Source organism: Lissotriton vulgaris, chromosome 3_1, assembly GCF_964263255.1.
Source record: "Lissotriton vulgaris chromosome 3_1, aLisVul1.2, whole genome shotgun sequence".
Taxonomy (NCBI): Eukaryota; Metazoa; Chordata; class Amphibia; order Caudata; family Salamandridae; genus Lissotriton; species Lissotriton vulgaris.
The window spans coordinates 1940423497-1940450403 of record NC_141689.1 but is presented as its reverse complement, the minus strand read 5'-3'; the positions used below and the strand labels follow the sequence as shown (position 1 = coordinate 1940450403).

At 42.5% G+C, this 26907-nt stretch overlaps 1 protein-coding gene across 1 annotated transcript in view; it reads right to left on the bottom strand.

Annotated features, from left to right (window-relative positions):
- Positions 1 to 26907, bottom strand: part of AADAT (aminoadipate aminotransferase) — a 348907-nt gene that overhangs the window by 244388 nt on the left and 77612 nt on the right. Inside the window, exon 3 of the mRNA XM_086962429.1 lies at positions 24874 to 25042. Coding sequence (XP_086818555.1) covers positions 24874 to 25042 — 169 coding nt within the window. The remainder of the gene's footprint in view (positions 1 to 24873; positions 25043 to 26907) is intronic.

The window sequence follows — 26907 nt, the reverse complement described above, 5'->3', positions numbered from 1 at the left end:
GATCGGCCCGAGCTCGGCGGGCCGGAGAAGGTAGGAAACCGAGTTGGGGAGAAGCCTCATGGATAAAGAGTGGGGGGATATATATTACAGAGCATACTGTACAGCTAGGAACACTGCCAGTAGAGAAACAGCAGTTAAGGTCACTTCCTATTGGTAATTGACGCCAGCCCGACTAAACCAAGGTAACCAACATTGGATCCCATCATGCTGGAGGGGTTGTGACAAAACAGGGACTCTAACCCACCTATGATGGGACTGCATAGAAGTGAGGGAATACTGGACAGAGGTTCTAAACGACATCAATGCACACTTTGACACAGACATCCCTCGATTTCCAGCCTACACACTCCTAGGTCTTCAGAACGCACTCACCTTCCCACTAAAATCCATCAGAGGAAAGCAAATGGGGCTGGCAATGGGGGCGGCAGTTCAGCACATTCTCTCACCTTGGCGCACTACGAGGTATCCCACAAACACAGGCTGGCTCCACAGACTTTGGTATACATTGGGCTTGGAACGAATTCAGGCCACTCTCAAGCAATTCACAGCGTCATGTACTACTGTTTGGCAGCCCTTCATTGCCCTGCTAACCACAGAATTCAATGAAATCACATGCCCGAAGTACCTACGCTTGCTGTGGCTTACTGACATACCCTCCGCCAAGGATGTCCCCACATGATGGGTTGGAGGCAGATACTATGTTCCTGCACCCTTACAGGGCAATGAAGCGACACACAGGGTGGGGGGTGGGGAAGGTGGTGGGGAGTTAGGGGCTTTGGGAGACTGGGGGGAGGGGGCGTTGTCAATTCAAGGGGGGGTTGGGTACATTGACTGCTGAGGCCTGCCCCATACATGCTCCCATGGACACGGTACACCCATACGATTTACAAGCATGCACAACCCTTTGCTCCAGAGGGGGCGGGGTACTTGAATGATGGATGTTCAAAAGGGGCATGTGATCATTGTATTGTACCGTACCTAATGCACCTGAAAATGTATTAAACAAAGTTAAACAAAATAGTGCTACGTTCGAAGAGGGACCACACTTCCAGCCTAATGACGGATTTTACATCATTGGCTCTTTCTGCACTGCTCTTGTTTCTTTCTGCACCTCTCTTCCCTGTTTCTGCAACATTCTTGCCTCCTTCTGCTCCTATGTTGCCTCTTTATTCACACCTCTTGCCTCTTTCGGTACCCCTCTTGCCTCTATCTTCACCCCTCTTGCCTCTTTCTGTACCCCTGTTGCTTCAGTCTGTACTTCCCTTGCTTCTTTCTGCACATCTCTTTCTTCTTTCTGCACCCCTCTTGCCTCTTTATGCACCCTTCTTCCCTCTTTGTGCATCTCTCTTGCCTCTTTCTGTACCTCTTACCTCTTTCTGCACCCTTCTTTTCCTTTCCTACAGCTGTCTTGCCTCTTTCTGCACCTTTGTTGCCTTTCTCTGCAGTTCTCTTGCCTCTTTCTACAAGTCTTACCTCTTTCTGTACCTCTGTTGGTTCTTTGTGCACTTCTCTTGCTTTTTTCTTCATCTCTTGCTTTTTTCTGCATTCATGGGTGTATGACTAATCTGTGTGAATGTCTGTATCAGTCTGTCAGTTGGTGTGTAAGCTGTTGCATGGGTTGGTGTGTAACTACTTGAGTGTCTATATGGATTAATGATTGGCTATCTGAGTACCTGGATGGGTGCCTGAGTGTCTGTGGGTGGGTGGGGGGATGAGTGACCGTGCATAGATGTGTGAGTGGGTGATTCACTGGGTGTATAGGTTCAAGAGAGCATCTGTGAAGGCTGTATGGGTGAGTCACTGTGTGTATGGGTGTGTTGGTGAGTGAAGGGATGTCTCAGTGGTAGATGTGTGAGTAACTACATATGTGAAATGCAGTATATGTGAGTGATGAACTATATAAATGACTATATGTGAGAGTGATTGACTGAGATTGGCTGTATGGATGAATGTGTGCTTGTGTCAGTGATTGTTTAAGATAGTAAGTATGTGTTAGAATATGTATAAATAAGTGAAGCGGCATGTGTATAACTGTATTGGTGAGTAAATGGGAGTGTGATTGATTCTTTGAATGACTGACTATGTGTGTGAATAAGTCTATGGGTGAGTGGTGGTGTGCGAGTGTGTATAGGCATATGAGTGCATATGATAGTGCTCTATTGTCGAGTGACTTTGTGTATGAGTGACTGTATGGGTGAATGAGTAGATGGGTGTGTAGACCTAGGAATCAGTGAGTGGGTTCTTAGTAACTGGTATTGGTGTGTCTATGGTTTCAAAAATGGTAAGTCTGTATTTTAGAGGGGTATATCAAAGGTTATATTAGGGTGTGAGGAGGTTCATCAGTTTATCACGTGGATTATGTCATCAGTGTCATCATTTAAGATGTCACTGACCATGTCATGAGTGACGTAATATGTGACGTCATCAGAAGTACATTGCGGGTGCGCGAGTTATGGTTAGCTCAACTAACTATAATGGCTAAGTTTCTCTAGTTCTGTGCAAGTGAAATGTCCAACTAACTATAACGTCCTTGAAGTTTGTGGTATTTTCAGTGAATTTCTAAGGTTTTTTAAATGCTAACTTCTAACTATAATGTTCCTGAAACCTATGGATTTTTCAGTGAATTTCTAAGGTTTTTTAAATGATAATTGCTAACTATAACGTCCCTTAAATCGATGTTTTTTCTGTGAATTTTTCTGTTTTTTTTCAATGCTAATTTAGAACTATAACACCCCTGAAACCGATGTTTTTTTCAGTGGATTTTTAAAGTTTTTTAAAATGCTAATTTCTAAATATTCCTGTATAGGTAGGACATGTGCAGAAAGATGAAGAAAGGCAGAGGAAGAAGCAAGAGAAGTGCAGAAAGAGGAAAAAGGAGGTGCAGAAAGAGGCCTACTTTGACTGTACCTTACAATAGACTCATACAAAGTAGCCTACTCACTAATCCTTCTCCCAAGAAGTCTTAAACCTCACTTTTCTCTTGAAGGTTCACTATTATCGACTGCTCAGAATGATAGGCCTACCTACCAAATATAAAACAGCAATCTTAAGCATATCACTGTTGTAAGTCTGACCAAGTTTGTGAAGGTATGCATGTATGTCTCAGCTTTTACCGAGCGACATTACATAAAAATAAACATAGAAATGCTTAAATACCGGTGTTTCAAAGAGCATACTCTGTAAATATAAAGGAAGTGCTGAAAGAAGGGACAGAGGAACAGAAAGAACCAAATGAAGTGCAGAAAGAAGGAACAGACGTACAGAAAGAGGCAAGAGGGCTGCAGAAAGAAGAAAGACAGTTGCAGAAAGAACCAACGGAAGTGCAGAAAGAAGGAACAGAGGTACAGAAAGAACCAAAAGAAGTGCAGAAAGAAGGAACAGATGTACAGAAAGAGGCAAGAGGGGTGCAGAAAGAGGTACAAGGGTTGCAGAAAGAAGAGACAGAGGTGCAGAAAGAAGCATGAGAAGTGCAGAAAGAAGCGACAGAGGTGCAGAAAGAGGGATGAGGGGTGGAGAAAGACTCAAGAGAAGTGCAGAAAGACACAACAGAGATGCAAAAACAGGGAACAGGGGTGGAGAAGTAGGCAAGAGGGGTACAAAAAGAAACAAGAGGTGCAGAAAGAAAGAAAAAAGTGCAGAAATAAGGAACAGAGGTGCAGAAAGAGGCAAGAAGGGTGCAGTAACAGGGGTTCAGAACGAGGAATAAGGAGTGCAGAAAGAAGCGAGAGGTGCAGAAAGAAGGAGCGAGAGGTGCGGAAAGAAGGAACAAAAGTGCAGAAAGAAGCAAGAGGGGTGCAGAATGAAACAAAAGAAGTGCAGAAAGAAGCAACAGAGGTGCAGAAAGAGGCAATAGGAGTGCAGAAAGAGGGAAGAGGGGTGCAGGAAGAGGCACGAGGTGTGCAGAAAAAAGCAAGAGCGGTGCAGAAAGAAGCAAGAGAAGTTCACAAAGAGGCAAGAGGGATACAGAAAGAGGGAAGAGGTGGGCAGAAAGAAGCAAAGAGGTGCAGAAAGAAGCAAGAGAAGTGCAGAAAGGAATAGAGGTGCAGAAAAAGGAAAGAAGGGTGCAGGAAGAGGGAAGACAGCGCACACCTTTAAACTTGACATCTTGCACTTCCCATTCGAGTACAGAAAGAGGCAAGAGAAGTACAGAAAGAAGCAAGAGATGTGCAGAAAGAAACAAAAGAAGTGCAGAAAGAAGCATCAGAGGTGCAAAAAGAGGCAAGACTGGTGCAGAAAGAGGGAAGAGGGGTGTGAAAGAGGCATGAGGGGTGCAGAAAGAAGCAAGAGGGTGCAGAAAGAAGCAAGAGAGTTGCAGAAAGAACCAAAAGAAGTGCAGAAAGAAGAAACAGAAAGGGTTGCAGAAAGAGAAACAAGGATTGCATAGAGAAGGGACAGAGGTGCAGAAAGGAGCAAGAGAGGTGTGGAAAGAAGCAAGAGACTTGCAGAAAGAACCAAAAGAAATGCAGAAAGAAGAAACAGAGGTAAAGAAAGAGGGCTGAGGAGTGGAGAAAGAGGCAAGAGAAGTGCAGAAAGACGCAACAGATGCAAAAAAGGGTAACAGGGGTGGAGAAAGAGGCAAGAGGGATACAAAAAGAAACAAGAGGTGCAGAAAGAAACAGAAAAGTGCAGAAATAAGGAACAGATGTGCAGAAAGAGGCATGAAGGGTGCAGGAACAGGGGTGCAGAAAGAGGAATAAGGAGTGCAGAAAGAAGCGAGAGGTGCAGAAAGAGGGAGCGAGAGGTGCGGAAAGAAGGAACAAAAGTGCAGAAAGAAGCAAGACGGGTGCAGAATAAAACAAAAGAAGTGCAGAAAGAAGCAACAGAGGTGCAGAAAGAGGCAATCGGAGTGCAGAAAGAGGGAAGAGGGGTGCAGGAAGAGGCAAGAGGTATGCAGAAAAAAGCAAAAGAAGTGCACAAAGAGGCAAGAGGGATACAGAAAGAGGGAAGAGGTGTGCAGAAAGAGGGAAGAGGTAAGCAGAAAGAAGCAAAGAGGTGCAGAAAGAAGCAAGAGAAGTGCAGAAAGGAACAGAGGAGCAGAAAAAGGAAAGAAGGGTGCAGGAAGAGGGAAGACGGCGCACACCTTTGAACTTGACATCTTGCACTACCCATTCGAGTACAGAAAGAGGCAAGAGAAGTACAGAAAGAAGCAAGAGATATGCAGAAAGAAACAAAAGAAGTGCAGAAAGAAGCATCAGAGGTGCAAAAAGAGGCAAGAGGGGTGCAGAAAGAGGGAAGAGGGGTGTGAAAGAGGCATGAGGGGTGCAGAAAGAAGCAAGAGGGTGCAGAAGGAAGTAAGAGAGTTGCAGAAAGAACCAAAGGAAGTGCAGAAAGAAGGAACAGAGGTACAGAAAGAACCAAAAGAAGTGCAGAAAGAAGGAACAGACGTACAGAAAGAGGCAAGAGGGGTGCAGAAAGAGGAAAGAGTTGCAGAAAGAACCAAAGGAAGTGCAGAAAGAAGGAACAGAGGTACAGAAAGAACCAAAAGAAGTGCAGAAAGAAGGAACAGACGTACAGAAAGAGGCAAGAGGGGTGCAGAAAGAGGTACAAGGGTTTCAGAAAGAAGAGACAGAGGTGCAGAAAGAAGCATGAGAAGTGCAGAAAGAAGCGACAGAGGTGCAGAAAGAGGGATGAGGGGTGGAGAAAGAGGCAAGATAAGTGCAGAAAGATGCAACAGAGATGCAAAAACAGGGAACAGGGGTGGAGAAGTAGGCAAGAGGGATACAAAAGAAACAAGAGGTGCAGAAAGAACCAAAAAAGTGCAGAAATAAGGAACAGAGGTGCAGAAAGAGGCAAGAAGGGTGCAGGAACAGAGGTGCAGAAAGAGGCATAAGGAGTGCAGAAAGAAGCGAGAGGTGCAGAAAGAAGGAACAAAAGTGCAGAAAGAGGCAAGAGGGGTGCAGAAAGAAACAAAAGAACTGCAGAAAGAAGCAACAGAGGTGCAGAAAGAGGCAACAGGAGTGCAGGAAGAGGGATACAGAAAGAGGTATGAGGGGTGCCGAAAGAAGCAGAAGATGTGCAGAAGGTAGTAAGAGAAGTGCATCAAGAAGCAACAGAGATGCAGAAAGGGGAAGTGGGGTGGAGAAAGTGGGAAGAGTGGTGCAGGATGAAGCACAAAGGGTGCAAAAAGAAGCAGAAGAGTTGCAGAAAGAAACAAAAAAGAACAGAAAGAAGGAACAGAGGTGCAGAAAGAAACAAAAGAAGTGCAGGATGAAGGGAACAGAGGTGCAGAAACAGCCAAGAGGGGTGCAGAAGAAGGGAAGAGGGTTGCAGAAAGAAGGGACAGAGGTGCAGAAAGGAGCAAGAGAGGTGCAGACAGAAGCAACAGAGGTGCAGAAAGAGGGATGAGGGATGAGGTAAGAGGGAAAAGGGGTGTACGAAGAGGCACGAAGGGTGCAGAATGAAGCAAGAGATGTGCAGAAAGAAACAAAATAAGTTCAGACAGAAGGAACAGAGGTGCAGAAAGAAACAAAAGAAGTGCAGGAAGTAGGAACAGGTGCAGAAACCGGCAAGAGGGGTGCAGAAGGAGGGAAGAGGGTTGCAGAAAGAGGGACAAGGATTGCAGAAAGAAGGGACAGAGGTGCAGAAAGAAACAAAAGAAGTGCAGGATGAAGGGAACAGAGGTGCAGAAACAGCCAAGAGGGGTGCAGAAGAAGGGAAGAGGGTTCGCAGAAAGAAGGGACAGAGGTGCAGAAAGGAGCAAGAGAGGTGCAGACAGAAGCAACAGAGGTGCAGAAAGAGGGATGAGGTAAGAGGGAAAAGGGGTGCACGAAGAGGCACGAAGGGTGCAGAAAGAAGCAAGAGATGTGCAGAAAGAAACAAAATAAGTTCAGACAGAAGGAACAGAGGTGCAGAAAGAAACAAAAGAAGTGCAGGAAGTAGGAACAGGTGCAGAAACCGGCAAGAGGGGTGCAGAAGGAGGGAAGAGGGTTGCAGAAAGAGGGACAAAGGTGCAGAAAGAAGCAACAGAGGTGCAGAAAGAGGGATGAGGGATGGAGAAAGAGGAAAGAGGGGTGCAGGAAGAGGCACGAGGTGTGCAGAAAGAAGCAAGAGAGGTAAAGAAATTGTCAAGAGAGGTGCGGAAGGATCTAAGAGAATGGCAGAAAGAGGCAAGAGTAGCCGAGACAGGTAAGTGAGGTGCACAAATAGGAAAGAGAACTGCAGAAATAGGCAAGAGAGGTACAGAAAGAAGGAACAGGGGTGAAACAACAGGCAAGAGAGGTACAGAAACAGGAAAGAGAAGTGCAGAAAGATGGGACAGGGGTGCAGAAAAGGGCAAGAAAAGTACAGAAGAAGCAACAGATATGCAGGAAGAGGAAAAAGAAGTGCAGAAAGAAGCAACAGAGGTGCAGAAAGTTGCAACGGAAATACAAAAAGAGGCGAGAGAGGAGCAGAATGAGGCAAGAGAGGATTACAAAGAGACACGAGAGGTGCAGAAAGAGGGAAGATGAGTTTAGAAAGAGGCAACAGTGATGGGGAAAGCAAGAGAGGTACAGAAAGAAGCATGATCAGTGCAGAAAAAAGCAACAGAAACGCAGAAAGAGGCAAGAGAATGTCAGAAACAGGCAAGCGAGTTGCAGAAACAGGCAAAAGGGGTGCAGAAAGAGGGACGAGGGGTACAGAAAGAAGAAGAAAAGTACAGAAACAAGCAAAAGAGGTGCAGAAAGAGGCAAGAACACTGAAGAAAAAGACAAGAGAATTGCAGAAAGGAGCAGGAGAGGTGCACAGAGAGGCAAAAGGGGTTCAGAAAGAGGCAAGAGGGATGCAGACAGTTGCAGCATAGGTGCAGGAAGAAGCCAAAGAAGTGCAGAAAGAAGCAACAGTTGTGCTGAAATAGACAAGAGGGGTGCAGAGAGAGGAAAGATAAGTGCAGAACGCAGCAACAGAGGTGCAGAAAGAGGCAAGATAGGTGAAGAAACAGGCAAGAAAGGTGCAGAAAGAGGGAACAGGGACGCAGAAACAGGTAAAAGGGATACAGAGAGGGGCAGAAAGAAGAGCAGTGCAGATAGAAGCATGAGAAGTGCAGAAAGAAGCCAGAGAAGTGGAGAAATAGGGAAGAGGGGTGCTGAAAGAGGTATGAATGGTACAGAAAGAGGCAAGACAGGTGAAGAAAGAAGCAACAGAGGTACAGAAAGAAGCAAGAGAGGTGCAGAAACAGGCAGGAAAGGTGCAGAAAGAGGTAACAGGGATGCAGAAAGTGGAAAGAAATATGCAGGAAGAGGGGTGCAGAAAGTAGCAAGTGAGATGCAGAAAGAAGCAACAGAGGGGCAGAAAGACACGAGAGGTGCAGAAGCAAGCATGAGAAGTGCATTAGTTTTGAAAATTTAAAGAAGATTTGTCAAACGGCACCAAAGATATAGGCAAATCAAAAAAACTATACATATATACATATGTACACACATACACACAAACACACACATACACACACACATATGTATGTATATATGTATATATATATATATATATTTTCCAAAGCAATTGAAATAATACACCGCACTCGTCTAGGTTTTGATTAAGCTTCTTTAATCCATCAAGGAAAAAACTTCCTCACCTACGCGTTTCAAACAGATTACTGTTCTTGCTCACGGTAGTTACTATTTGGATACAAAAGTATATATCAAAGATAACATCATACATACGACCCTTTTCCGCAAAAAAAACCTCCACTAACAGTATCCTGCATGGGACAAGTTTTCATCCAACATCCTTGAAATCAAATGTACCCTATGGAGAGTTTTTAAGGATGAAACGGAACTGTTCAGAACCATCGGAAATGGAAAACAAATTTGCAGAAACAGTCAATCGGTTTTCCCAAAGGGATGAAAACAATAAAAAGAGGAGAAATAAGAGCACGAGAAAAAACCAGAACAGAGACACTGATAGTCAAGGAGAAAAAAGAGGGTACTGAAATAACAAAGGAAGAGAAACCACGCCTCATCTTGACATACTCAAAAGAAAGTGCAAACATAAGAAAAGCGGTCACCAAATACTGGAGTGTATTGAAAAAGGATCCTGATATTGGAAACACCATAGGAGATTCCCCCTTACTTTCTTTCAGGAAAGCACCATCAATTGGTGACATTCTGGTCAATAGCCATTTCATAAACAAAAAAGAGGAAACATGGCTAGAGAAAAGACAAAAAGGATTCACCAAATGCTCATCCTGCAAAGCATGTAAAATCGGAAGAAATCTCAAATCCATAACAGATCCGAAAGGCCAACCCTTTGAAATTCGAACTAAGATCACTTGTGAATCCCATTATGTTGTCTATCTCTTGGAATGTGAATGTGGCAAGAAATATATTGGATCGACCATATGTGCCCTAAAGAAAAGGATGTTAGAACATATCAGGGCCATGCAAAACAAGGACCAAACTTATGCTATGGCAAAACATCTCATAACTCACAAGAATAAAACCTGGCTAAATGTAAGATATTCAGGACTGGCAATGATACCTGACAATGAGAGAGGTGGAAATCGCCTACAGAAACTCAGATGTTTGGAGTCAAAATTAATAATAAAATTCAAAACTAAGACCCCCCAAGGATTGAACGGGGACGAAGAACTTTATGTACATTTATGACTTATCCAAGAGTCCAATGCAATCACATGACTAGATGTATGAAAATCTCCGGTTAAAATATGACATACTTTTCTGACAAAAGATTTTTCTCACAAAGTAGTGTTTGAATCTAAAATAACAGTTATTTGAAATGTAAACTTGAAACTTGGACTAGACGTTTTGATTCCTTTGAGTACACAATGCTTAGAAGTCGAAAATATATAGGGTTAAACGGAATACATATGTAAAAGTATGAAAAACTTTTTTGTTTGTTATTAACAGCGTTTATTTTAAATAATGTCAGAGTCCTGGAGCAAGTTACAAGTCATTGACTTCTACCACTAGCACTCAGCTATCACCCAGAATGTACAATAACTGTACACTCATACAGCGAGAGAGATAACAACTCAACCCGCTTTGTAAATGGTTTTATTTTATTAAAACCACAGGCACTCAGCCATCATATGTCATTCCAAGTCAAATAAATGGACTGTGATAACTTGCAAAAGTGACCTGACATGGTTTGTTTTCACCAAAAACTACCCCTCCCATAATGCATCCTAATTGCCATATGGGCAGGAGGGTATAAATAGTAAAAAGAAAAAATGGACTTGTAACTACCGTGAGCAAGAACAGTAATCTGTTTGAAACAAGGGACATTTGCTCTAACATATATATATATATATATATATATATATATATATCAGCGCTCCTGTTGTACCATGAATCACGGGTCACTCACGAGCGGGTGCTTCAGACGCGCCGGTACACGCGTTTAACATTTTTGGCTCATACTCCATTTCTTTCGCTGTGAAACAAAGTTCAGCACTCCCAGGGTACAGGCAAATATTTCTTTATTTCACCATTAGCCGTAGACAGACGCGTTTCGGACGTGAGTCCTTCATCAGTGTTTACTCAGAACGCCGTCAAGCGGCTACTTAAATACATCATTGCGACACGCCTCTCAGCATTGCAAAACCGGTATCGAAATCGCATGTACGCCTATGCAAATGGTGCGGCCATCTTAGAAAGCATAAATCATGCAATTCCACTGCAGTATATTACTACTGTAACCACTCTAGCCGTGTATCGGCATGGTAGCCGCTTAAGCTGGTGTAACCTCTCTATAAAGCTGTGGATCGGCATATCACCAGCTCCATTCACTTGCGCCCTGCAATTTCGGCCCAAAATTTCAAATTAATATGTTATATGTTTTTCTTTAAACATGTCCAAATAACATCAACAATATCCATAATCTTGCTTTGGCAACATCAATTCAAACAGAGTACAGAAGCCTCTGTCTCCATTAAATATCTCATGGTGTTAAACAACGTAGCATACAGAAGAGAATCAAAATTGTTAATGAAAAAGCAAAAAACTGTTAGAAATGACAGGAATCTAGAGTAATCATGATTAATTCATTTTCCTAAATGTACCATTAATTTTCCCCCGCTATTCATCCCATATGGATGTTTAGTTTGCAGATCAATGATATAGCGGGAATCCAGTCTACGTAGCCTCAAAAGTCTGTCCCCTCCCCTAGGATTGATCGGAACATGATCTATGCCAAAATATTGTAATAGATCCCTATTACTCTGATGTTCCTTGGCAAAGTGCTGTGACACCGGATAATTTACATCTTTATTGCTGATGGCACGTTGGTGTTCCAGAATTCGCATCTTAACATAATTAATAGTGCTGCCAATGTATTTAAGTCCGCAGGGACATATCACGCAGTACACAACATAGGGGGTTTGGCATGTGATGAATTTAGTTATTTTTCTAGGTATTTGTAAACCAGGAATATTATATATTAAGACCTGTTTGCTGTTTTCGCAGGCTTTACATTTGGCACATGGAAAGAATCCCTTCATGTCTTTAAGGGTATTGCTTCTCTTAGATTTAAGGGACATGAGATGACTTTGTACCAATTTGTCTTTTAAGGAAATTTGTTTCCGGAAGGTAATTAAAGGGCAGATGGGGACATCTTGCCCTTTAATGGGATCCAAACGTAGTGCATGCCAATTTTTGGTCAATATCTTTCTCAGATGATTTGCATCACTCGAGAAAGTTGTTACCATCCTGAATTTGTTGCTAAGCTCTGATTGGGCCATTTTTTCTTTAACATTTAATAGACTCCGTCTTGGTATTTTACGAACTTTCTCAAATGTTTTCTCAAGGAGAGTAGAATTATAGCCTCTAGTTTTAAATCTAACAATAGATCCACGGCTTTATAGTGAGGTTACACCAGCTTAAGCGGCTACCATGCCGATACATGGCTAGAGTGGTTACAGTAGTAATATACTGCAGTGGAATTGCATGATTTATGCTTTATAAGATGGCCGTACCATTCGCATTGGCGCACATGCGATTTCGATACCAGTTTTGCAATGCTGAGAGGCGTGTCGCAATGATGTATTTAAGTAGCCGCTTGACGGCATTCTGAGTAAACACTGATGAAGGACTCACGTCCGAAACGCGTCTGTCTACGGCTAATGGCGAAATAAAGAAATATTTGCCTGTACCCTGGGAGTGCTGAACATTGTTTAACAACTAAAGAAATGGAGTATGAGCCAAAAATATATATTATATATATATATATATATATATATATATACACACACACACATAATATATATTTTACCTACTGGCGACAGCCAGTAGATCATTATAGTTAGGACCAAAGTTTCCGTAGGAAGAGTTTTTTATTTTGCCAATAACTTTGGCGCCTCTTGACAAATCTTCACTAAATCTTTAAAAAGAAACAGACCCTTTTTGGTTCAGCTGCTGTGTTGAAAGTTTCGGAGTGGTCCGTCAAGCTGGGGTCCAGAAAAAAGGGTGGTTCCAAAACGCGTTTTCTCCATGTTATGTTTAAGGGGATTTTCATTTTTTTTTAGCACAACTTCAGACCAAGCCAGTGAATGGAATTACACCAAATTTAGCAGAAAACTAGATGTTGGTCTAGAATGCGTGCTTTTTGTGATTTGGTGTAAATCCATTCAATAGTTTCAGAGATAATTAAGTTTACAAAATATAGACATATGGGGACACGAGTCCTTGCAGCGGACTCATGGATCTCACTGAAATTTGAACTGCTTCCAACACTTCGACCAGGAGGTGTTGACAGCCATTTTGGGACTCTGCTTGAAGTTGAGTCACACAAAAAAAGAAACCCGCCATGGCTAAAAAACATTTTTTTTAATCCATCTCAGAAAAATCCACAGGCGGATCTGCACATTTTTCAGAGATAAAAAAGGAAGAAAATGCAGTCTCCTGCGTTTTTATTTTATTTGGCGCTTATGTGGGACAGTCCTGGGGGCATTGAGGGCTGAAAAAGGAGATGGGGCTCAGGAGGCGTTGAGGGTGTGCAGACTCCCCTCCACAGCACCTGGTGCTACCTCCTCTACCGGGCTTTAATGAAAAGTAATGCAAGGGCCACATGGACCCCCACCCTAGCCCTGGGGACCAACAGCTACGGAGGTTCCAGGGCATAAGTTTCATTGAATGCAGGGGACACATTAAAAGAAAGGAGTCGGGCCATACAGCCCACCCCTCCTGTGGTCATATGTGGCTCTGGGGACAGCCACCCCCAGTCACCCCCCAGAGCCAGCTCCTGCTGGGCACCCCAGGACATAGCTATTTGCTATGGCTTGATGGGAGCTTTACCGATCGCGCTAGGCCAAAGCAAACTGTGCTCCGCTTTGAGCACGCAAAATGCTCTTGTTTGCTCAAAGCGGAGCACAATTGCTTTTACACACAGGGAGCTGCATGTTAGCAGCTTCCTATGTGTAAAAACAATGTCCGCTCCCGCAAGAGGCGGGGAGCTAGCAGGGACAGAAGGGGTCTTCAAGAGTGTTGCATGAATTTTAAGGAGCAAAAGACAAGGTCGAGGGACGCCCACAGTAGGAGCCACCCATTTTAAAATAGGTCATGTTAGTGCAGTAAACCTGCATTTTTACAAGCAGATTTAAAACCTTTGTTTGATATTTAGACAATTGCAACGAAAGACAATACATAGTCGTGCTATAGGAGTTTTTAATCAATGCTGGAATTACAATAGTTGAAAAAAAAAAAAAAAAAAACACTGTGGCAGAATATAAGAGCAATGTTAAACACTTAGCAGAATTTAAAGGTAAAGCTACGTAGAATCTTGGGAAATTATCAAGGAGAGGAAGATCCAGAACCAGATTGGCTTAAATCTGAGATACTCTGTTTTTTAAAAGACATGGTATAATTGCCTCTAGAAGGCGTGGATGTTCTTACAATCACATACTTTGGTGTGTACTGTTCAAATCCAGGATTATGTGCGCAAAGGTAAATTCAAGAATAATTGGAATCAACCATTGAAAACAGGGATCATATGAAGTTAAGCCAAGTCCATCTGATAGAGGGAATTAAAGAAGGCATACAAATAGAGGATCAATTGAATCTATCTTTAATAACCCTGGGCGAAGCACTACGCTACGCTCGTGGAGTTTGCGAAGTTTGCGCAACTTCGCACTACGCGAGCTGCACGTAGCACAGTGCGAGCACGCGTAGTGCAGCGTAGCGTAGTGCAACGCTCATTTTTTGCTTGTTCGCGGTCCTGAACGTCATGTTCGCGACCGCGAGCAAGCAAAATGACATCCCGGCGAGATTCTCAACGCGGGGAGGTAAGGTTTCTCATTGTGAGTGGTTGCGCATGCTCGCGACCGCTCTCAATGAGAAACTACCAGTTCTCGTTTAGAAAGCTGCAGCTCGAGTAATAATCTACTCGAGCAGCAGAAAACTACAGCTCGCACTGTGCAAGATGCCGTTTTTAATGATTGCACAGTGCCGGATGCTTGTCCGCACTGTGCAATCATTGAAAACGCATCTTGCACAGTGCGAACATGCTACTACGCAGCTCGCGTAGTGCTATGTGAAGTTCGCGTAGTGCGAAGTGCACTTCGCGTAGCTTCGCGCAGCGCTACTTCGAAACTGTGGAGTACCTGTAAATTCACTGTGACCTTTCCCTGAAAGAAGTGTCATTCTGGGGTGAAGTGGGCAGACTGACATCTCTCCTGCAGATTACCTAGTTCTTCAGGTGAGTGGCAATGGTAGCAAGAAGTGCATTTGCCTGAACTTCCAACTACTATTCAGGAGATATATAGCTCTTCGATGAGGTGTGAATTGGCTACCAGAGCTGGAACAAAGGCTTTGAGTATGGGAATAAGTTGACCTTTCCTTGCCATGATGGCCTGGGGCTGTGCCGAGCCCCTTGCTTATCTTCAAAGAAAGCCCACCCTGTCACTGGAAGAAGTAGCTAACACCTGGGCCTCCTCGCTCTGCTTTTGCCTACCTAGCAAGTCAGGCTGCAATCTCAGTAGGAGTAAAGAATCCCTAGAACTGGTTTAGTGATTACGGAGGAGGGGTGACTCATTTCACTAGCCACGCCTCCAGGGTGGGTACAGGAGCTCTGTACAGGGGAAGAAAGGTCCTCATGTTGGATTTAGGGAGAAAGGGGCACCCTGGGATTGTGTTCAGTAGGGCACATATGAACTGCTACAAAAGTGGGTAGGGTTACCCCTTCAAACATTTTCCTTATTGGTTAGGGAGTGGCTATGAGTCATCCCCACCCACAGGCTAGTGCCATGCATAAATTCTACATCCTTGGGAACCCTCTCCAGAATACTAGACCTGTGAAAGATGGAATGGCTACCCCTGCTGTTGAGACCCGTTAGGAGAACCTTAAGGGCTGAACCTGTCCTGCTTTTACCCAGGACAAAGATGTGGATTCCAGGGGCCAGTTGCTGACCTGTTAAGCTACAGGGCTGCAAAAAATACAAGAAGCCCCCTTTCCTGAAAGAGCAGAAAGGACCAGTTCCAACTCAACCTGTCCTAGACCCTGCTGGTGCATTCTCCTAGCGTGAAGCTTTACGCCAAACACCATGCCTTACAATTGGTTCTGTCAAAGTGTACTCCTCCTGAGATCCTGAAAAACGAACACCTCTTGAAGACCAGGGCCAACTTGCCAACTCGGTCAGAGGAAGGTGCGTTGCGCTCAGGCTAAACATTCGGGTTGCTCACTTTTTGTCTTGGCCCTCTGTGCAGGGTCAACCCCAAACTTTTTGCCTTTACCCCTCCCATTTTCTGTACCTGTTTTTATTGGCTTTGTGACTCTGTGCACCTTACTACTGCTTTCTTGTGCTAATGTGCTTGTGCTCTCCATTTTAGCAATGATACATTGACCACATTGACATGTATTGTAAGTCCATACCACTAAATGTACCCAGGGCCTGTAAACTAAATGCTACTAGTGGACCTTCAGCACTTCATATGCCACCCACTTAAGTGGTCTTTTTAAACATGTCTCATGCCTGCCACTGCAGCCTGTGTGTGTGCAGTTTAAAGTGACATTTCAACCTGGCAAAATAAACCGTTTGCAAAGCCTAAACTTTCCTTTTAGATATATGTCAGCCCAATGGGAGGCGATAAACAGCCCATTGGGCACAGTGCGTATTTAAAAAGTTGGATATGTACTTACGTTTTAAATGTCCTGGTAGTGAAAAACTCTCAAATTCGTTTTTTACTATAGGATAACATTGCGGTACCTTATTGCATTTAAAAAGTGATAACTTATGAATGGGAGCAGGTGGGAAAGTGAAGTTGTGTGTCTGAAAAATGAATTGCAATTTAAAACCCACTTTAATGGTAAAGTTGTATTTTAAGTCACAATTCTGAAAATGCCACTTTTAGAAAGCTGTAAATTGAGTTCGTGAGGAGCACTCCGTGTTGTGCCCGAATTTATTAAGTATTCTATTGGTGCTACGATTATTTAGGATAGTCACTCCTGGGTTGAATGATAAATTATGATGGGTTTTAGTGCCCACCTAATCGCGCACTGTTTACCTGGTGCTCCGCACCTTATTTGTATGTGTTTGTATCGCCACACTGTAAACCAACTATTTTCCTCATTTAACACATATGTTTTTAATCATTCATTTTTCATTAGCATTTTTTCTTGTTATTCTCATTATTCATAACGGTATGCATTTATATTTTTTACATTGCAAATAACATGTTTTGTTTTTTAGCATTTAACATAACATATATAATCATTCGTTCATTGATGAGCCCAATGCATTTTGGCACCTATATGGCGCCTTCATCAGGGGGCGACTCTGTAAAAATAAAAAATACAATGTGTAAGTGTTGAGCGTTCCATTGGACATGGGGGTTCATATGGGTGTTTATGTCTTTTTCATACCTGAAAACAACAACTGTTTTGTGTTGTTATGTCAATGCAAATATCCACCTCGCCCGCAAGTATTCTGTTTAAACAAAATAAGAGCCCATCTTTAGCTGACTGCACTTTATGTGTTGTAGACAAAAATAGCCTCTCCTAATCTGTTACCATACCTTATTCTTTTCACCAGAAGGCTCTGTAACAACAAATGTAAACATCCGTAAACATCCACTTCTACCTTGATGATACAAAAGACTTAGCTTAAAAGAGTCCGCACCCTACCTTATCTTCGTTATTATACTGCCATCTGGAAAAGTCAGAGAAAATGCCACGTGATCACTACCATGTCCTAAAGCCTTCCCTTAAATTTACACTCAATGGAATGCTACCCGTACCTGTGTATTCGTTATTATCTTGCTCGTCAAAGAAACCGCAGCCCTATGCTTGTTTCTGTGTTTACTCCGCTCGTGCTCCGAATGTTATTTAAACTCTGCGAACTCCGCGCGGTTGCTTGACTATAGAAATGAAAGACGGACTCTCTATGGAGATTTGGCTTAGTCGACGGGTCACAACCGGCGCCATCTTAATGTGGTGAATTCAACAAACAGGCTGGTTCTATATACAATGCTATATAGCTAGTCCTAGATTATAGTTCTTAAATCACCGTTAAGTCCTATGTATCCTTTTATTTAACGATCCGATATTCGCTGTGCCGCCTAGGTCTATACTCAAAAAACTCCGCTTCTGTTTTCCGTTTCTATTGCTAGTACGTAAGTAACAACCGTACTGTTGCATCTCCACTCAAAAAGTATAATTCCGTGGTAAATACCCATGGGAAAATTCACCTATGTTACTGAAGATCTGCTATGTATACGTATGGTGTCTCATGGTAGGGATTGTGTGTTGAGTGGTATGTTAATGTTATCAATCAAATGAGTTCACATTGATCATTATAACAACTCATATGCAATTGTAACCAATCTTAACATCGTAATGCGTCAATAAACTGCATTTTGGATAAATCAAAATTACTTATATACAATGCACAATATATATACAATCATATCGTGGTCTGTCAATATATTACATTTTGGACGAATCAAATTTACATGTGTTGTTCCTTTATCTACAAAATGATAGATATGTGATTTGAGTAAATAATTCACAAAATTACCTCAAATTGCTAAGTCATATTTATCATTGAGTGCTATCGGTACCATCGTATTTAAGTGTTTGATCCAAAATAGTTCTCGCTGCAACAGCTTCTGGTGATTGTTAATTCCTAGTTTTATTTGTTCTTGTTCTATAACTAGGAATCTTATATGTGAAATGCTATGTTTTTCCTGTCGCCAATGTTGCACTAGTGGTGAAGTTAAATTTTCATTGCGGATCCGGCTTTTATGTTCCGTTATTCGTGTTTTTACTTTGCATTCCGTTTTGCCAATGTACATTTTGCCGCATGGCCATTTAATTGCGTACACAACATTCTGCGTATTGCAGTCACTCGTGTGTTTTAAATGTGTTGGTTTTCCTGTTGTTGGGTGGGTGCATGTGTTTCCTGTTATTACATTATTGCAATTTGTGCAATTGAGGCATCTGATTGTTCCTTTGTATGTTGTTGTTGATTTTGGTTGTTGTTTGTATTTCAGTCTCTCTCTTAGATTTAATTCTCTTGTATATGCATGTAGAGGAAGTTCTTTGAATATTCCGTTGAAGTCTGGTTCCATTGATAGTAATTCCCATCTTTTGTTGATTTTAATTTTTTGAGATTGGGTTGTGTATTTAGTTACAAACACCATTCTTTCTTGTGTTGTTTTTCTTCTGGGTTTCAACAGCTCCAATCTGTTCATTTGCAGAACCTTGTCTAGTTGTTCTTGCAGTACCTCAGACGGATATCCTCTTTCTTTGTACTTTTGCACTTGGTTGGCAAGTGTGCTTTGGCATATTCGTGCATCTGAGCATATACGTTTAATCCGTATAAATTGCGAAACCGGAAGATTCCTGATAATCCTTTTTGGGTGAAAGCTTGTGTAGCTAAGAGCACTGTTCCGATCTGTGGTTTTTGTGTATAATGATGTTTCAAATCCACCTTCTTTTTTGGTGATTCTAACGTCTAAGAAGTCAATGACGTCCTTGCTTATCTTGTGCGTGAATTGGATCCTCGCATCAACTTGGTTCAGTGTACTTATTAGCTGTTCCAATGTTTCTTGAGTGTCATCCCAAATTAAAAAAATGTCGTCGATAAAACGACAGTACATTTTCACATGTGGCCATTCTCTCAAAGTCATCAGATTTTGTGCCTCGAATTGGGCCATGAATGTATTCGCGTAGGCAGGGGCCCCTGCAAAGCCCATGGAAGGTCCATTCAATTGTGCATAATATTTGCCATTCCATGAGAAATAACTATTATGAAGACAACATTTCAGTAATTGTAACTTTTAGAAAGCTGACATTTCCCTTTCTTAGCCATTTGGTGCCTGCAGCCTCTTTCCTGGATCACATGACTAGATGTAGTTGGCCTTTGTCTATTCCTCCCAGATATCATCACAATAGAGGATCTGGGTGTTGGTAGGACGTCCATCACGGACAGGATGCGGGAGGGGGGGCGGAGCTATCACCCAACACACTTTCACTTCAAAGGCAGTGGCACAGCTCACACACAAAGGGCTTCACACTAGCCTATTGTGCTTCCAGAAAGACATGGACCAGAGTAGAGAGGCAGGAAATTCCAGACACCTCTGTAGGGGGAAACTCCAGAAGCTTCTCCCACTTCAAAGTGGGCACCAGGTATAAAAAGGTGACTCTCAGACCCACTCCTGGGTACAAGACTGGACCTGTGGATACTACAGAATAGGGACTGCCCTGCTGTTTGATCCATGCCTTGCTTGCTGAGAAGGAAGACTAGACCTGTTCCCTTCACTCAGGCTGTAGTTACTCCAAGGGTCAGCTGACTGACCTCCTGTTCTGAGTTACAGAGACACAAGCTCCAGAGTATTTCTTGTAACTGCCCAGCTGAACCTCATGCAATGGATCTGCCTGAACCTGCAGCTGGACCTTCCCGATCCCTGCTGGCCTGTGCAGGATTGAGGTTCCGATCCCCAAGAGGTGCCTCCCAGGTCCTGGAGCCTTGGTGTGGCATCAGCTGCACGCCATCCTTTAAGAAAAACAGAAATCCTGAAGTTTTAGGCTCTTTGAAGACAGCTCTATTCACACCAAGATCTTGCTGCCAACTAATGTGAAACTCCGATGAACCCACCTCTTCGCGCTACAGCGACCGCTAACAACCTAATACTGCACTTCACACTGTACCACTGACAGCATGTGGTCATCGCCAATGCGAGTCTCTAGCAACGACCATCAGCGAAGCCCAGTCTGCTCTTCATGCTATAGTAATGGCCATTCCTGATGCTCTCCATGCTCCTCGCAGCCTACTCCACCACAAATGGAACTCTTCATGCTGGGCTTTAGAAGGCAACTTTTTCAGTGGGACTAACTTGGTCCCTGTATTTGGCACGCGCACTATCGAGGTCGGTCTGAACTTGAGGTTTTTACCCAGGTTCGAACAATACGAACGATACCCGCAAGTGGCGCCACGTGCTTTTAGATGCTATACTTGCCTTAAATCTTTCATATTGTTTATCTTCGGTTCTACTGAGTGGATTTTTGTTGTTATGGTGTCCAATAATTTATTACATTTAACTCTATTTTTCTAGATTGTTGTGGGATTTTTCTTGTGTATGCACTTTTTTACTCTGTAATCAAGTGAGAGAATGGACGCTTGTGGCTACGCGACCGTAGGTTGAATTGAATCACCCTCATAAACGCTATGTAAATTGTGCGGTGTATATCGTTTTTCCGCCCCACATATGCGTTACGGCATTATCATTGGGGGTCCAAATTAGTGCTGTATGCCTGCCTCAACCCGAGGCATCCTCTGGTCTAGGTAGTAGTGTCCAGAGATAGAAAGGCACCCCCATGACAGAAGGTGAAAGTGAGTTAGAAAATCGTGACTTAAAAGCAAAACTTCACCACAGGTAAACTTTAATAAAATTGGTGAGGTTTTGTTATTAAAAATGATGGGTATAACTGGAGATCGTGTTACAAAATCTCTTTATAACACTTAGTTGACAGAGTCGACATGTTTCTGCTCCATTCCGCCCAGCCGAATCTACGGAGCATTCGTCAGGACAAACAAAAACAAACAACAGGTCAATTACTTACACAACTTGTGAAGTACTCAGTAGTGTTAATCTAAACACTCTATTTTGGCTTGCTTCAGTTTCCTGGAAATAAAGCAAAAACAAGGAAACAGTACAAACTTATCTGGGGGTGCAGATTCAGCACAGTATTAAAATCTCCAATCGAGATATTTTAAATGTGCCTATACTTTGCACTACATTCAGAAGGGTAGTCTCAGTAAAGGCCACCAAAGTCTGCGCTACACTTCGATATAAAATCAGTTCATTGTAAATGGACACACGGATCTCTTTGTCTTACTGGGTACTTCGCGTGTGTAAAGTAAGGAGGTCTCTATATGCTGTACCCAATTGTTATACCCCGTGCTGTTCAGATGGTTACATGACAGCCTTCTGTGTGTGTCAAAAATAACTAAGTGTGTGGCTAATATTACGCGCTGGTTCAAGTAGTTGTTAATAAAGTTTGTTGATGCCCCACTGTTATTGTTTGTTAAGTAATGGTTCGTCAAATTCTCGTGTGTAAAGTAACTATCTTTGTATATTGTGCCCAAAGGTTAAAACTCTATCCTATTGAGGCGGCTTGTTATTAATAGATCCAAGCGTGTTACAAAAAGAGAAAAAGTACCACATGTCTAGTAAGTATTACGCGTTTGTTCGAGTCATTGCCGCTGGAGTGCATAGCTGCCACGTTGTTATTATATGCTAAATGATGGTTCGTCACAGTATACTGAGAACATACATTAAAAGCTAAGCGCTCTAAATTGCGCTCTCTCGTTTGCAGATATTAACTCTCTACTCTCCGTCAAGATGGTAGCGCGAGTGAAAGGGACGCGTAAAGGTTTACCTTGACTCTGGAAACCTCGTGCTTTAACAGGGTGCATTAGGACTCTCCGGTCCTGAGCTGGTAAAGATGAAACAATCAAGATAAGATTGACATTAGTCTTACCGCTCAGTGGAGACAAACAGTGTTCACTCGTGTAGGGCGCCATTCTTACCCGCACGAGGAGGAGTCTCCGCGTCTAGTACTGGCTTTGCCCCTGGACGTCCTCTTCCCATTTAAAGCGTAAAAATAGAAGGAGGACTTTGTGATTTGACATAGCGTTTATGAGGGTGATTCAAATCAACCTACGGTCGCGTAGTCACAAGTGTCCATTCTCTCACTTGATTACTTAATATATTAAGATTGGGGAACTGAATGGACCAGAATTCCTCCTCCCTACCTGTTGATTACGAAATGCACTTTATTACTGTTTGAATGCTGCATAAATGCTTTACACATTACCTCCATTTTTGTTGTGGTGTTGTCATTCTGTTCATGAAACGGGTTTTTATCTTGTTGTGTTTTTGACCTTCTAACCGTTTTTTAGCATTGTAAATGCTTTATACATGTTCTTAAGTTAAGCTTCTCTGCTCTGTACCTCCAAGTTAAGCTAGACTGTTTTTGTGCCAAGCTACCTGAATGTTAAGCACAGGGTGATTTAGTGACTTTTAGTGGCTCAGCCGGACAAAGATTGCGGCTGTTGCTTGAGAAGTGCTCCCATCCCCTCAATCCACAACCCCATTTCATGTACTCCGCAATTGTAGCAACAAATCTGTTTCTACGAAACGCCACAGAGAAGGTACCTGTCCCCATGGGGCCTTGCTCAACAAAAGTTTTCGGCCTTCCACTTCCTTCCACTGCTGGAGGAATCTAAGCTCCATAAAAGTGACTAAGTCAGAAGGTAGAAATCCTCACCGGGCAAAGGTGTCAAAATATCTAGCCGGTGAGGGACCTTCCTTGGGTGCAAAATTTGAATTTCTCCTGCTTTGAACTTTCCCACCAAGAGTCAACTGCTTCACCAGGACATCGCCTGACGGCTATCTGGCTTTGTAGAGCCCCTTCTTGGCAATCATCTGCTGCCTTGCCCCTCTGAGGATTTTGGACTTCAATTACAGGTAAAACTTCAGACTGGGAAGAACCCGGTCAGTATCTGACCAGCGCCCTATCACAGCTGGACTTGACTTTAGACTTTGACACGGTCAAGCACAACCAGCTGTCTCCGTTTGGCACTTTGCGGCACTATTGTTATTGTAACCGTTTTTAAAACCATATCTACGGTTCCCCTTATTGCATTTTTGTTGTGGTGTTGTCATTCTGTTCATGAAACTGGTTTTTATCTTGTTGTGTTTTTGATCTTATAACCGTTTTTTAGCATTGTAAATGCTTTATACATGTTCTTAAGTTAAGCTTCTATGCTCTGTGCCATGGGTTTAAGCTCCGGTTTAAATTAATTAAACCTTTACAGGCCCTAACAAGAATAGTGACATTATTACTTGTGGTGAACTACCCTCCACCCCAAATAAAAATCAATTTTCTCACACAATTTAACACAAAAGGCTGCAGTAAATATCGAATTACGTTAAGAGGATAATTCATGTACTAATCTCTTCTTCATACACCAATGACACACATTAAGCAACATTCTGATTTCCTTATAATGAGTGAATAAATGGTTTTGAATGTTGTCACACTTTCAAGGAATACAAAAAACACAGGGCCACCCTCTATGGTACCTTCCAAGGATAAGTGGTCAAGCTTAAGCAAGAAGGTGTACTATTATTGAGGATTTACTGTATTTAGCAAAAATTTTGACTGTTTGGATGAGGTGGCATTGCCTTATGAAGTAAGGTACAGGACGAGGAAGGGGATCAGGTAGTAATGTCAAATGAGTGCAAACATATCTCAGACACAACCTGGGCTGTAATAGCCACAACATATAGTTATATACCCAGCTCTAAAGCACATCACATCTAATGACTACAATTATTTCATGGATGAGGGATTTAAAAGAGAAGTAGTCCATATCAATCAATCAAGAAGTTATAAAATGCAACAGCTATTGATAAGAGTGTCACTGAGATAAATAAACTGCATCAATTCAGTCTATCCACAGAGTAAAGCGCTCAAAAGGTCCGATTGAAGTTTTCACAGCTTTCCTATAGAGATATTTCCGCCTGATCTTGCGGCATGTCATGTCTCTTTCACATTTTTAGGACATGAGTTCATTAATAAGTAAAGTGTACGTCGGAAACTGAATTTACACAGGTTCCTCTTTTTTCAAGCGTCTGAAGATGAACTTTACAGTCAAAAATAAATATCCTCAACACAGGTAAGCAGTTTCTGCCCATGAAAAAAAAAGCTAAAGAAATAACCTCTTCAAAATGATCCCTAACCAAAACAAAAACCCTAAACCATTCAAATGCAGTAGAACACTGGTTCTTAACCTGTGGTCCGGGAAAGCCTGGGGTGGTCTGCGAAATCTGGTCAGGAGTTCCTTGACTGCTTATAAGATTAAATAATATTAACATATTAATAAAGTGTAGATAAATAAAGGACAATTTAGAATTGAAAATTGTAAAACATTCTGTAAATGTAAAGGGATTTTAAATTGGAGGATAAAATTAAGTTATCCTCAGACTGATTTATGGGAGCAGTGAAAGTGCATCAAATGGAATACAGTATGGACAATGAGTAGCCTGAATTGAAATGAGAAAATATCCAATCTTTTGATTAAATCACATTTTAGATTGTTTTATAATTGTTTGTGAACTGAATTAAATAAGCTATTTCATTGTTTGTATATTTATTTGATGAATGCTTCCTTCTGTATTTTTAATGTATTGTTTTGTCATTCACATTATCGAAAATGTTTAGGCCAGGGTCCCTAGCTTTCAGTAATTACTCAATGGGTATCCCCCGATTCTAATAATGATGATTCAGTGAGGGTTTCGGGGTTCCAGTAATGATTATTTGGGGATCCACAGAAGTCAAGGGTTTTTAAACACTGCTGTAGATAGCTACAATACACAAATTAAAGATATGGTACACATTTGTCAACATGCTTAAGCCCATTAACTATTTTGTACTCACCCTTGAGTGGCAGTGTACTGGAGGGCGGTCTTCATCAAATCCTCGCCAATTTCAACAACACTTCCATCATTTACCGTAATACTGGCCTTCTTGAATGGGAATGTGTCAACATTAGGTACACCTCCAGCCAAACTGATCAAAGATGGCGGCGACCTCAACACGAGTGCAGCTAGCATTAAAAGACAGACAGTGATCTAAATACAGGTGATTTGCATTGATAATATTTCAAAGATTTGAGTGTTGTTCTAGCAACTGACAATATGAGACAACCTGCAACATAACAGCAAAGTGGTAAAAAGGTCTTGCATACAATTCCTATAAATCATGTTCATGCTAGCTAAAAACTTGAATGGGAATAGATGTATTCTTGGCCACTTACAACATACAGTTAGGGGATATTTTTACCCGATGATTTTATCTACAGTTTCACTTATTGTGGTAATTCTTACATCCACAGATACAACAGGAGTGTGTGTTATATATCCCCTAAATTGAAAAAGAAAATACCCTTTCTTAACATACAAAATTAAGGTAGGATAGTAAGGTTCTTAAGGGGATCTAGAGATCCTAATGAAAGACATGCAGAACTTCTATTGATTGCTAAGGTAAACTGGCTGAATCATGTTGACACTCATGAAGTAAGGACAGTGAACGGGGACTAATCATCTTTCTTCACCATCCTATTCTTTTTTAACCCTGGACCAGACCAGGAATGAAGCAGAACAGCAGATATACCAGAGCTAGTTTTAACAACCATTAACTGCACAGTTACTGTTTTGTTGATCCCGTGAATATTTTTATGTTTGTACTGTCTTCCCCTCCCCTTTGCTCCACTCCAGGCATTGCTCTGCGCGGGGTGTTAGCAAGCCACATGATGAAGCATGTCACAATCTGTGAGTAAGGGCAGTTTTCTCGCACTGAGCACATGCCACTTGCACGAGATTATTGAGCCACAGCCTACATTCCTACCTCTCTTTTGTGTGGACACTTAAAGCAGTACAGTCTTGTTGCTTTGCCTGAAATTGGATCACAATAATAAAATGAAGTACTATGTAACCATCGAAAAACACATGGTATGTACTTATTTAATTAGATATTTATATATTTGTGATGCCGTATAGGAAGGTGGCGGTGGGCGGAATTTGCCTAGTCGCGCTACACAAAGCTCCGAGAAACAGCAAAAAATCTCTGCGAGCACGCTAAAGTTCTGCAAACTTGTTCCGCCCATTCGCAATGCTTTTTTCCTGTTCGGGAACGCTGTTTGCGTGCTCGGGGAGAAATATCTCGTGAACACGCATTTTGAAAGCACGAACATGCGAAAAATTATGCAAATTTTTGGCAATTCCGCGTTCTCCGCGGAACGTGAAATTACCCTAATTCCGCGAGCGGAACGGAATTTACCGCCCAGGCTTATAGTAAAGTAACTAACGTTTGAAAATGTGCATCTAAATAAAAACCATTAGTGCATTTCATATACAGGCACAAGAATGAGACTATTGTGCCAGTGGTACAAGCCTATAATTCAGCTTCAGGGCCTTTAACAACCAGTATTGCCCTTGACAGCAGTCATTTAATAACAACACAAGTACTAACCATGACACTCCTGGAAAGGGGCGACCGAATCGGTCCCCCCGAACTTATGGCCGAGTGCCTCGATCCCCCCGGGAAGCCATTTTGGGCGGGAGGCGCGTCTCAGCTGGTATGCCCGAAGCGGCGTAGCTGGGGCGCGCTCGTTCCCGCCCTAGAGTGGGCTGGCCTAGACACCGACGCAGCCAGCCACGCCCTCAGGGGCAGGCAGGGGCGGGTATACGCCCGCCCTGAAGACGGATAAAAAGGGACGCAAGACCAGAAGACATCCTCTTGTTCTTGTGCTCTGAAGCTGCACCTCCTCGCTGCACGTGAGCTCGGGACAGAACGAAGAGCCAATTTTTGAGCGTTTTAATCTCTCTTTTTGTCTTTTAGATACTTCGTCGAAAGGATGCCCAAGAAAGGAGCAAAGGGAATGTCGACTGACCAGTTGGTTCGGGCACTCAT